This window comes from Acanthisitta chloris, unplaced genomic scaffold (assembly GCF_000695815.1).
Source record: "Acanthisitta chloris isolate BGI_N310 unplaced genomic scaffold, ASM69581v1 scaffold4982, whole genome shotgun sequence".
Taxonomy (NCBI): domain Eukaryota; kingdom Metazoa; phylum Chordata; class Aves; order Passeriformes; family Acanthisittidae; genus Acanthisitta; species Acanthisitta chloris.
Window position 1 is genome coordinate 32,081 of NW_008658879.1, and position 12,143 is coordinate 44,223.

General features: G+C 42.8%; 1 protein-coding gene across 1 annotated transcript in view; it reads right to left on the minus strand.

Annotated features, from left to right (window-relative positions):
• The window catches only part of LOC103812244 (inactive carboxypeptidase-like protein X2), a 31,776-nt gene extending 20,038 nt beyond the window's left edge, over positions 1 to 11,738 (minus strand). The window contains exon 1 of the mRNA XM_009085253.1: positions 11,513 to 11,738. Within this exon, the coding sequence (XP_009083501.1) occupies positions 11,513 to 11,738 (226 nt within the window). The remainder of the gene's footprint in view (positions 1 to 11,512) is intronic.
• Between the last annotated feature and the right edge of the window lie 405 nt (positions 11,739 to 12,143).

A 12,143-nucleotide genomic window follows, 5' to 3' on the forward strand; every position in this document is an offset into this window, starting at 1 on the left:
GAACACAAACCCCAGAGTAGCACATGAATCCCACTGAAAAACATACCAAACATGAAGAAATCTCAGGACAGAGCCCAGCTTGCCAAGCCAATCAGTTATTCCCCATACTAACTTTAGAAAAAGGCATGATTTTTAAGAAGCATAGAAAAAATACTCTGCAGAGAAGCTCTCCCTTTCCCACTTTGTACCAGGTGTGCTTCCCAGGAGGTTTGGTTCATCTTCTAAGGGAATTTAGCTTAGTGCACACCACAGTCCTTCAATTCTGCTTCCCCTTCTCCACCTGCCTTCAAACTAATCATGGAAGACTCAGCTTAGGGAAATAATTAAATACATTTAAAAGTGCCTCAAACCCAAGCAAGCACCAGGATTCTGTGGATTTTAAAGCTCTGTTAATACCTTTTAAAGACTGAGCACTCAGCATTTTCACAAGCCTCTGAGCTTCCTGCCTGCAGCAAGAGAAATGCTAAAAATACCCTAAGAAAGACCCTGAAGTATCTCTGAGCTCATCAGAGGGAAGGACTGGAGCTTCAGCAGGGAAGTTGCTAGGAAGCTCCAGCTCTATGCAAAGGAGCTAAACCAGTTCAAGCAAGGTTCAGACAAATACCTCCGAGGGTGGGCACCTCTCCAACTCAAATGACCGAGTGTTCAGAGGTCCTTCCTCCCTATTCCAGCTTCCTACGATCTTCCTGCAGCCTGCAAAAGATTCCCAGAATTCATTCTGTCTAAACATCTTTTCTGCTTTGTTTAACAATTCAGCCCTGGTCCAGCAAAGACTCATAATCACAGCTCCACATTTAGCACATCGGAGGCTTCGCTGGTTCAAAGCAAAGTGTGTCAGAAGCTTCAAATGGGTTGGAATGTGAGTTATTAGTGAGGTGAAATTGCACACATGCATGTCTGCTTGCTCAGGCCTGAAAGCCTCAAAATCCAAACTGAAGGCATTGTATATCCCAGCTTGTAGACCCAATAAGGACTGCTCAGGAGGGCATTCAAATAAAAACCCCTTCTTTTTACCAGCTGCAGTGAGGTTTAACATCCTTTTCCTGGAGAAAAGTGTTGTGCTGGCAGTAGTCCACATTGTCACCAAGGGAGTTCTCATCTCCATTGCAAAACTTCAGTGTGCTAATGTGAAAAGTGCAGGTCATGATTTGGGACTTATTGCCTCAACTGCTGCCTTGGGGAGCACATCCTCCTTCCACCCATGGGAGCTGGAAGTATTTAACAAGCATAGGTATTCTGCACTTGAAAAGCCATGGAATAGGGAAAGCTTCACGGCAAGGAGCATAAAACTCCTGATTTTTCAACTTGCTAATTGGAAGGAAAAGGAAATTCTGATTCAGGATTAATGAGTAGAAATATGGAATGACTCTGCAGAAATAAAATGCTGTGCTATTTTCTCTCCACTTTTCCAAAGAGTTCTGTGGCATTTTATCTGCAGAACTCCATACTACCATTTTTTAATCAAACACACAAGTACATATTTGTAATATCAAACATTGCAGAGGTGTCTGCAGCATTTTGCATTCCACATGCTCCTAGCCCCCATCATGATTTGGATTATTTAGGAAATAGAGCTACAAGACTTCTCCCTTCCCACTCCTTTTCATTTCATAGTCTAAAATAACACTGAATGATTTCAGCTGGTTGTGAGCTTTGGTCTTTGTACATTGTGGAGTTGAACTACTGCTTGCAAACAGACATTGTTTTCAGATTCTAAGCATCAAACAGTTGCTTTGCAGAGAAATTGGATCAAGATACCCTTCATACTTTCTTCTCTTTTTAAATAAAGAATTCAATAATTTAGACAGAGAACAGAGTGTATACCTTGTGATACCTCAAGCTTCTTTCCTCCTGGGCTGCAAGTCTGGCAGCTGAGGAATTGATCCATTTTCTACTCTGAGTCTCATGCATTATACTCCTCTCTTGGCTTCCACAGTACCTGGACTCACTCTGTCAGCATTTTTAAAGGTCTTTGGAAGAAGACTCACAGTTTTCTGCTTCTATATAAAAACCCAAATCATCTGTTTCACTACAGGATGGAAACAAGATTTATTGGGCACCTCTTTTGTCACAGGTACCTGATGTGAAGGAACTGGACTAGATGTGAGACACCCATGTGAGGAGCTGCAAGAGTTTTGGACTGCAGTCCCCTGCTGGGATCAAAGAGCATCCAGAGGAACCTTAGGAAAAGAATATCTTCCAAACGAGCCATCAGGTGTATTTCTCTTTGTCTTAGCTGAGGTGTGTGCTGGACCTTGGCTATGACAGGTCCTGACTACTCCTCTCCTCAGCCCTCTATTCACCAGCAGCAGAAGACCTATTGCCTCACCTGAGGGAAGCCCTCCTGGTCCAGTGACATGCCCTGAAGACTGGGGCATGTCCCCATGCTGTTGGGTCGCCTGTGTTCTGAAGCAGATCCAAATCCACTCCAGATTTACCATGGGAAATTCCAGCCTTCCCTCTATACAGACCATATATAACCCACACATACTTTTGGCAGAGTTCTTGATGGAATTTTGGCTTGGAGTTTAAAGTGCATAGGGAAAGTGCAGTTTAAATATTCTGTGGGATAAAACTGGGCCTGTCCTTTGGGGTAGGGGACTTGCCATCCAGCTCACGATGACAAATAATCTAACTGTTTCTGAACTGTTTTCTGTAACTAAAACCACAGAATCATTAAGGGTGGAAAAGACCTCCAAGAACATCAACTCCAACCTTTGACCATACTTCCCAGTACAAAAGCAATCAAGGGAAAAAAGGAGAAAAATCATGTTGTCAAAGCCTGAGTGTTAATTTCTACTTTTAGGCAATCACATATGAAAGACTTTTTTGGCTGAAACTGAAGTTCTGTTCTAAGTCAATTAAAAACTTCTAGGAGGGTTGAGATCTGATCCCATGTTCAGATGTTTTAGAAAAATGATGTGAATCACTGAGGAAATCAGGAATGGATCTTCTATCTTCCTCATTTCCATTTAAGCGACAATAACATGGTGCAAAACCTTCCTTGCTATGCCAGTATGTGACCCACCAGAAGGGAAGTATTTTATGCCCAAAAAGGGACGTAGGTATCTGTCAGGAAACACACCAGAACATCTTTTGTAATTCAATTCAAGTAGGGCTAGAGAGATTAACAGCTAAACCCAAATATTCTAAAGATGTTCTAAGTGATCCCCACATGTTCCCTCTGATGCCTTCATAGGTACTCTTGACTCCCAAAGTCACCATCTGGCATCTCTTCATCTCCCCCTCTTGTTTTTCTCACCTTTTTTTTGTTGCCATTTTTATCTATGGGTAGAAAAGAGGAGCAGTTTTCCTTTTACACCTGTCAAGCTGATTTAGCACTGCCTGGTGACTGCATAAAGAATAAAATGCCTTGTTCCTCTATCCCTTCCAGCACACAGCACACATCCAGAGTACCCAGTTCTTCTCACTGGGATGATAAAACCACAGGGGAATGGAATCATAAATGTGTATTTTGCAGTGCTACAAGGAAATTATAAATCTGTTTGCATCAGAAGCAATGAATTAACATTACAGTGTATTTTACTAATGGTTTAATGTAGGTGGTTTTTATTGCTGGATTAGATATGAAAAAATCCCATCAAACACCTTCTGAAGTTGGCAGAAATAATCAGAGAGGTTTCCACAAGAGCAAGGTGTGCCCCTGAAGGAGATAGTTGTGCTCAGGGATCAGCATCATCTGTGGCACAGAAAAAGAGGATCCCAGCAGGAAAATAATCAGCAGCAGTGTTAGAGATCTATCTTTGGGCTGGCCACAGTGTGCTCTGAACATCCCTTGTTCCACTGGCCATGCAATGCATTTCAAAGTGAATTTTAAAAGGCAAATAATTTGACTACATCAGAGCTTTGCTTGTTCCCATTTTCATTGAGTACCCGAAAACCTAGTGTTAAAAACACATATTTATATTTTTGCAAACTACATAGTACTACAATACCACACGGCATAACATCACCACAGGCCTGACAAGAAGACCAGATACTTCCAGTAGCTGAAGGGGCTCCAGGGAAGATGCAGAGGAACACTTGGTTAGAAACTGCAGGGACAGGACAAGGAGGAATGGAGAGAAATTGAAAGGGAAAATTTAGATTAGATATTGGGAAGAAGTTTTCCCTGTGAGGGTGGTGAGACACTGGCCCAGGTTGCCCAGGGAGGCTGTGGCTGCCCCAACCCTGGCAGTGTTCACAGCCAGGTTGGAAGAGCCTTGAGCAACCTGCTCTGGTGGGAGGTGTCCCTGCCCAGGGCAGGGGGTTGGGGCTGGATCATCTGTAAGGTCCATTCCAACCCCTTAAATTCTATGATTTTATGATCCAGTGCATCCTTTGCATAATAATACAAGCACAAGCAACCACTCTGTGTGAGTACAGCACTCAAATCCCACCTCTGCACTCAGACAACCAGCCTTTTGGTAGCCTGATTTTCACTTAGATAAAGAATTGGGGAAGCCTTAAAAACCCCAGGATGAAAAGGCTCAGACACTGAAAATTCAAGTAATTGCTTCCTCTGTAACACACCTTCGACTTCTTCATCATTTTGACAGATTCTAAGTTCACATAGCTGACAGAAGTCTTCATTCCAAAACCCAAAGTAAGTGAAATTTGGTTGTGAACCATCAAATTGCCCTGTCTTAGCCATCTCACTGAACAGAGAACAGTATTAAAAACCAAGACTGAATTTAACTACTGAGTGCCTCCTGGCACTTCAGGAACCAGTCTAGGCTCAGGTTCATACTGTTAAAATCTATTCAGTGAAACTATCCCTTTTTTAAAGAGGTATTTTTCTCACCTTAAAAATTAGTTTGGATTCAGAGAAGGCTGCTAGGAGAACTATCGTTGAAAATGGTTTTCTCTAGCATAATCAAATGTGTTTATTCTGATTTTTTCCTCATGTTACATTATTCATTGAAGCCATGGGTAAGGAAAGATGCTAATCAAAAAGGTTTGGCCAATTGTGAGGGCACTGCTCATTATTCATTCTTAGTCATCCTTTGTCCTCTTTTGCTGTGACATTCTTTAAAGGATAGGCTCTTACATGGAAGGGCTGTGTTGCATTTCATTATTCTAACATATTAAGTAGAAGTGCTGAGTAGAAAATAAGAGCTGGTAGATGAAAGAAAGCTCATTAAAAGCCACATGTTTTTATCTTTGCTTGTCACATCTGGCAATTAGGATGTGATACAGGTCATATTAAAATTCATGGGATGGGCACCTAGGGCCAGTAAGTTCATTCTTACAAGTTTCTATTATAAGAAGTTTAAGCTAAATCTTTAAAATTAAAATCTATATTCTAGGTCACCAGAGTAATCCACTTTCTCTGGGTTTCTCAAGGAAAGAAGCAACAAGGTTTAAGAGAGAGGATACCAATGGACTAGAAAACTGCAGCACTAGTAACTACCCATCATGTGAGAAAATCTGTGTTCATTTCTTCTGTAGCTCCTATATGAGTCATTTATCACTTCAGATACTTTCCAGTATCTAAAGGGGCTCCGGGGAAGCTGCAGAGGGACTCTGTGTTAGGAGCTGCAGTGACAGGACAAGGAGCAATGGGGAGAAATTGAAAGAGGGAAATTTAGATGTTAGGCAGAGGTTTTTCCTGTGAGGGTGGTGAGACACTGGCCCAGGCTGCCCAGGGAGGCTGTGGCTGCCCCAACCCTGGCAGTGTTCACAGCCAGGTTGGATGAGCCTTGAGCAACCTGCTCTGGTGGGAGGTGTCCCTGCCCAGGGCAGGGGTTGGGGCTGGATGAGCTCTAAGCTCCATCCCAACCCCTTGACATACTATGAAACTATAAACAGCCTCCACTGAAATACCCGTCTATGGACACAACCACCTCCCAAACTTCCTTCTAACCTGTGATGCAGTTCCCTAACCCAAAATCCTGTTTCCTGCTCCCCCTGGATCTCTTTTACTTTTCCAGCTCCTGCCCCATTTCCCTTCACACCTTTCCTCTCAGCTCCCTGACATGCTGCCGAAAGCCTCTCCTGGCTCTGCTCCCACCCAGGCCCACGCCAGTCACCCGCCCTGTCTGGCTTTCAGCCCTTGCCTTCCACTCCAAGGCAACTTGCCAGAGTTCCTAATGACTTCTTTCCAGCCAGAGCCCTGAGACATTACTCCATCTTCATTGTGCCAGCAAAGTTCAGCACGTTGGACTTCAAATGTCTTTGGGAAATTTTGACTTTGATGACTCTTTGCTCATAGACTTCCTCCTAACTCTCTAGGTACAGCCTGCCTGTTTTTAGTCTTCTCCCTTTCCATGTTGCTTTAGCTAATCCCATCCAAACCCACAATTTTGGCAAGTAGTGCTGATTCACAGGCTACCTTTTCCCTATATGTTTCCCTCTGATCTAGCTGGAAACCTGGTGTATCTTGGTGCCCTCTTCTTCATTGCTTTTAGGTGTCAATTCAATGCCTAACATACAATTCTCTCATATCTTCTGCCTAGTGAACAAATCCACCATTCAAATGCAAGTAACACCATAAACTTATCTTGGTTTTAACTTCACACCCCCTTCAGATCTTCATCCCCATTTTGCACCCAAGTATTTCTAGTTTTCCTGAATAACATCTCTATGATTCAGCTTTGCCTCCACATTCACTCATTGATCTCTCTCCAAGCTTTGATTATCTCATATCTTGATAGACACCTCAATTAATGTACTATTACTCTATTTTTATACATTCAAACTCTTTCTGCAAGATAATTTTCATGGTTGCTTGCATTGGCTGTTTTATCCTCTTTTTGCCTTCCCTTACTGACTCCTCGCACATGTTTCACTGAGATCCTGACCCATCCAAGAGATTCCTAAGCACTACACGAATTAAAAAGCAGTAACAGACCAAAAACCTTGAGAATTACATTGTTGAACAGGTGGCAACATTACACAAACCCAAACAAATATGGGGCAAGGAAACTGTGATGCATCTGAAGAGTCTCATCAAGCCTGGAGAAAGCACAAAATAAGACAAGGCAAAGGAAACAATGATCACTAAACACACACGTACACTGGGCTGTGCAGAGATCAAACACGGGAAGATCTGTGAAATACAAACCAAATGTGCACTAAACCCCATTGTGAGCACTGTCATAAAATAAACATTAATCCTTTACGTTCTAAAAGCACTCAAAATTGAGGTAGGGCCAGAACTAAAAGTTGGAGTTTTGCAAATTAAATCAAAATACAAATTGTGACAGATTTGGGGGCAATAGGATTGACAGTGGGAACTGTTCAGTCATGACTCAGAGCAATGAGCCTCACTGAGCAGTATCATGGGGACTTCAGCCCTACAAACCTCTCAGTGATGAATTTTTGCCTGTACACAGACAGTCCCCCCTAACCTGGAGGGATCTGATCCACAGATGCTAGCTGAGTTGCCATATATCAAACTCTATTAAAGGCCTCATAAAAGAAAAACACTGATGTTAACAAGGCTCTTTCCACTGATTTGAATGGGCTTTGGAGTGAGGCCTATACAAACAAGGATGGGATTAGAAAATGGAAATATATATATACACACAAAAAATGTCAATCCAACTGTTTACCTTCCAAGGATGATCTAGTATCACTTAATTTATGAGTCATTTCAAGGGCAAGGAGGCAGATTGATGCTTTTAACTGTTATCCGAATCAAGTATTTGCAAATATTGATTCTTACAGTATTTTAACCCCCCCAAAGCTTACAATCGCACTGGCATCAACAGGATTTCTTTCTACATCAATATTTCACAGATTGCAAATATCTATATTCTCACCACCTTCAGTAATTAGCTTAAATAAATTGAGTCCATGTCATCTGTGTTGTGCTGTGTCCTTCAGCCTGCTCTGTTTGATTTCCACTTTGATTCAAAGCTAGGGCTGATCAGTACCAGCTGCTCAGCCAAAGGACAGATCACACATTCCCATTCCTCCTCTTTCTTCATCCCAACTCCCAGCCAGACTATTGTTTGTTACAACTAATTAATCCAGCATGCCCTGGCTGCCAGCAAGCCTCACAACCCCCAAATTTTGGTATTTACTGCATATCCAAAAAATTAATTCCAGTTCTGGATAGATGTATAAACACATAGATGTATCCATACATGCACAACACACATATTTATCCAGACACATTTCATGGCTATCTTGTTTGACAATTGCTATTATTATTTCTAGCTGTTTTTAGCATCCAAATGTGAGAAAATATAGGTATGTATTTCACAGAACTTTCATAGAATCAACCAGGTTGAAAAAGACCTCAAGGATCATCGAGTCCAACCCTACCGTGGTTACTAGACCATGGCACTAAGTGCCACATCTGAAAACCTCCAGGGATGGTGAATCCACCACCTCCCTGGGCAGCATATTCCAATACCTGATTACTCTCTCCATAAAAAGTCTCTTCCTAGTATCTAAATTAAACCTCCCCTGGCAGAGCTTGAGTCTGTATTTAGGCATCTCTGTTAGGTTAGACTTACAGATCTTCATTTCAAACTCACCCTTGACATGGTGCTAAGCATCAGAGTCAGTGCCCTGACAGAACCTGGGGTCTGCCTGCCCTTGGGTGAGGAGAAAGGAGAAATTTCAAAGACTACACCCAGAACTTCAGCTCAAGTTGCCTCACACTTCCTGCTAAAACCCTCCTGTTTTCACTTATATTGTAACAAATGGTAACCATTGTCCTTGTTGGGTGTTTGCCTTAGGGCTTATTATGCCCACTGCAGTTTCAATTGTTCAGCTGCTCCCAAGGAAATCCAATTAATTTTCCTGTATTAAAACAAGTCAAACAGCCGCTTTGTTGAGTTGGTGTCAAGCATCCATGTGCTGGATCAAGCAGCAGGAGTTTGGTGCTGAAGATCAGATGTTGGTTGTACCTCTGGCTATTGTTTTAAAAACTCATAGGCTTTAAAACCTCTTATTGCACATGGCTAGTGAGAGTTTGGAAGTTCAGCTGTGTCCAGTGAGCACAAGCTGGCTGTGAAAGGAGGGACTGAGCCATTCCCAGCTGGTTTTGGTGGTGTATCATGAGCCTCTCCCCTTCTCCCCTTGACTTTGTGCTTGGCCATGTAGAGGAAGAGAAGGAGGCTGAGGAAGGACCTTACCTGATTGAATGCAGAAATAAAATGCTTACTGGTCTCAGACAATCAGGTAAGGTGGGAAGTGAAAACCAGGAAATTAGAGGATGAATCCTGCATAGTCACAGAATAATAGAATCATCAAGGTTGGAGGAGTCCTCTAAGATCACTGAGTCAAACCATTAATTGGCTGACCACACTGGAGTGTTTTCTGGGGAAGGAGGAAGTCTTTTTTTTTTCCTTTTCAGTTCCATAATATCCTATGTAGAAAAATGTATGTGATTCCATCTGCAAAATCTAACATCCTCAGAAAATGATCAAAGGCAATTCCATGTAAGACCTCAGTGTGCACGCCTAGGAGCTCAGCTAGAGATAGTTTGAATTTTATAGTGCTGTGACTATAGTGCATAAAACAAACCAAGTTAGGAAGGGATGAGTGTTCCAAGGGATGGAAGTAGTTATTGGTATGTCTGCTGCCTTCTCTGCACCTGTAAACTCTCAGAGATTGGGTATGATTCTCATAACTGTCATGTTTGGTGGAGTAAGTGTGAAGCCATGGTGCTGGGGAAATTGGGGAAAAGGCAACGGGGAAGGTGAAATCAGAGCTGAACTGCAGAACATTCCACTGCAGGATGGAAATCTGTATTGTCTCCACACAGATGAGGAAGAAAAAGCCTGCTAGCTAACTAGGTAGCTTCAAAATCCATGTGTTTCCCATGGTCATAGAATCATGGAATGGTTTGTGTTGGAAAGGCTCTCAAAGACTTAAAGACAATTCCAACCCCCTGCCATAGGCAGGGACACCTTCCACTAGCCCAGGGTACTCCAAAACCCATCCAACCTGGCCTGGAACACTCCCAGGGATGGAGCAGCCACAGCTGCTCTGGGCAACCTGTGCCAGTGCCTCACCACCCTCATAGGGAACAATTTCTTCCCAATATCCAATCTACCCCTGCCCTCTGGCAGTGGGAAGCTATTTCCCCTGGTCCTGTCACTATCTTCCCTGCCCTCCTGATTCAGTCTGCGGAGGTGGAAAGCAGTGCTTTTTTTTTCTTAGTTTAAAACTACCCAAACCAACACATTAAAACAAGAACAACTCTCTCAGATGATCTAATGTAGCCTAAAATGAGTTAATAAACCTATTAAGCCACTCCTAGAGATGGTCTGGGTAGTATCATCTGCTTGGGAAGCTGCTGCCTGGCCACTGGCCCATGAGGGAGCCACGGACACAGATGTCTCGTGTCTCTGCTCCCCCAGGCAAGGTATAGCTGCCATCACCCTTGACTTTTGTCTTGAGTCACATTGCCAAGCCACACTGCCCCACAAATGGTCATCCAGATTCTAGAAATTCTATGTTCTTATCACTACTTATTAGCATAAAAGCCCATTTCCTTGCTAAGCAAATCCTAATTAATTGCTGTCAGTGTTAAGATTAAAATAGTTTGTTTAGTATCTGCTAGATGTAACTGGGAAAAGTGAAAGCTACTCTACAACCCTTGATCCTCTGTTTTGCTGTGGCTTGAAATCACAAACTTAATGCCATATACTCCACTTGTTAACATCAACTTTCCTTCTAAAGCTAGGAGTTCAGCTGTAGGGCAGTGGGATTTGGCCCCAAATTTTCCAACTCTAAAGTTCATGGACCAAACTCACTTTTAAGTATCCCAAACCAATAAAGTACCTACCAGACAGTCATGGAACACAGAAATTACTCTTCTTTCAGGGTGGTGCAATTAGCTCCTAATGGGAACAACTAGGTGGGAAAAGCTGATCAAGTTTCTGCAAATTTTAATAATTGCATATTTTCATCTAATTAAATAAAGAAAATAGAAAGTTGAATTATGGCCTTTTTATTAAAGCCATTTTTGTTCCTGTTTAATTTCCTTACTTTACAGGTCAATAAATCAATTGAGCTTCTTAAGGCTTAGCCTTTTACAGGAAGATCTCTGTTTACATATCTTCTTCTGAAGGGCTTCAGAGTGAAATCTCAAAGAAATTAACTGGTTTATAAGTAAAATTAATTCAGAAGTCTCTCTTAGATTAAAGTGATAAGGGATAAAGTAAGGTGTCACTCTATAAAATCACCTTTTCCTATGGAATCTGTTTCACAGAGACACAGAACAGCAGCTTTCACAGCAAGCCAGTTGTCAAGTGTAATTAAGAATAATTAAGCAGGAAAAGTCCATCTACTAGCCAGAGTGCAGCAGAATTAATGCATTGCCACTCTGAAATATTCTCTGTACTTGATGAGGAAAGGGTTAAACAGTCTGTAAAAGTTCTGCAGATCTGTTCTGTGGGATATTAAAAATTAATGTGTTATCATCATCATCACCACAACCACATTTAGTGTTATTAGTACCGAGGCTGGATATTCATTAATGTTAAAAGTCACAGTCAGTGTGAGATTAAGCAGACTCCAAAGTCTGGAGGAGGAGGTGGAAAGTTACCTGGTGGCGTTTCAAGAATGGATTTGCCTTTTTTGTTGTTTTTCTTCGCTTTTAACTCTTTCCTGCTGGGTTTGAACCCTGGGTGCTCCTCCGTCTCTGCAGCACGGATGGGTCCTGCCCCTCCGGGCTGCTCCGTGAAAGGAAAAAATTCTTCACCAGGATAGGGAAAGGAATAATAATGATCCCTGTTGGTAATTTCCTGCAGGTAATAATCCTGTTCGTCCATGGGTACAGCCTGGGACACATCCCCCAGCAGTGCCAGCCCCAAGGTGCAGAGAGCGAGGCAGAGTTGAGAAGAACATGAGCCTTTCTTGCCACGGGCAATCATTATCCTTTTGCTCTTGCAGGAATCTCCTCTGCGAGTCTTGGAACTTGATTTTGGAAGGAGAAAAAGCCGAGTTTTGGCAGCCGGGAAGCCGCTGCAGGAGAGGCAGAAGTGGCTGTGCTGGTTCGCCGAAGTTGGCGTTCGGAGGCTGCGAGGGAGGGAGAGGGGGAAGGACGAGGGATCCTGGGGCTCAGCAGCAACACACACGGCCACGCTCCCTGCCCCGCCGCCTGCCAGGTGGCATCTCCAGCACTCTGAACTTGTTGCTTTTCTTCTCCTGCCTTTCCCTGGTTCCTTTCTTTCAAG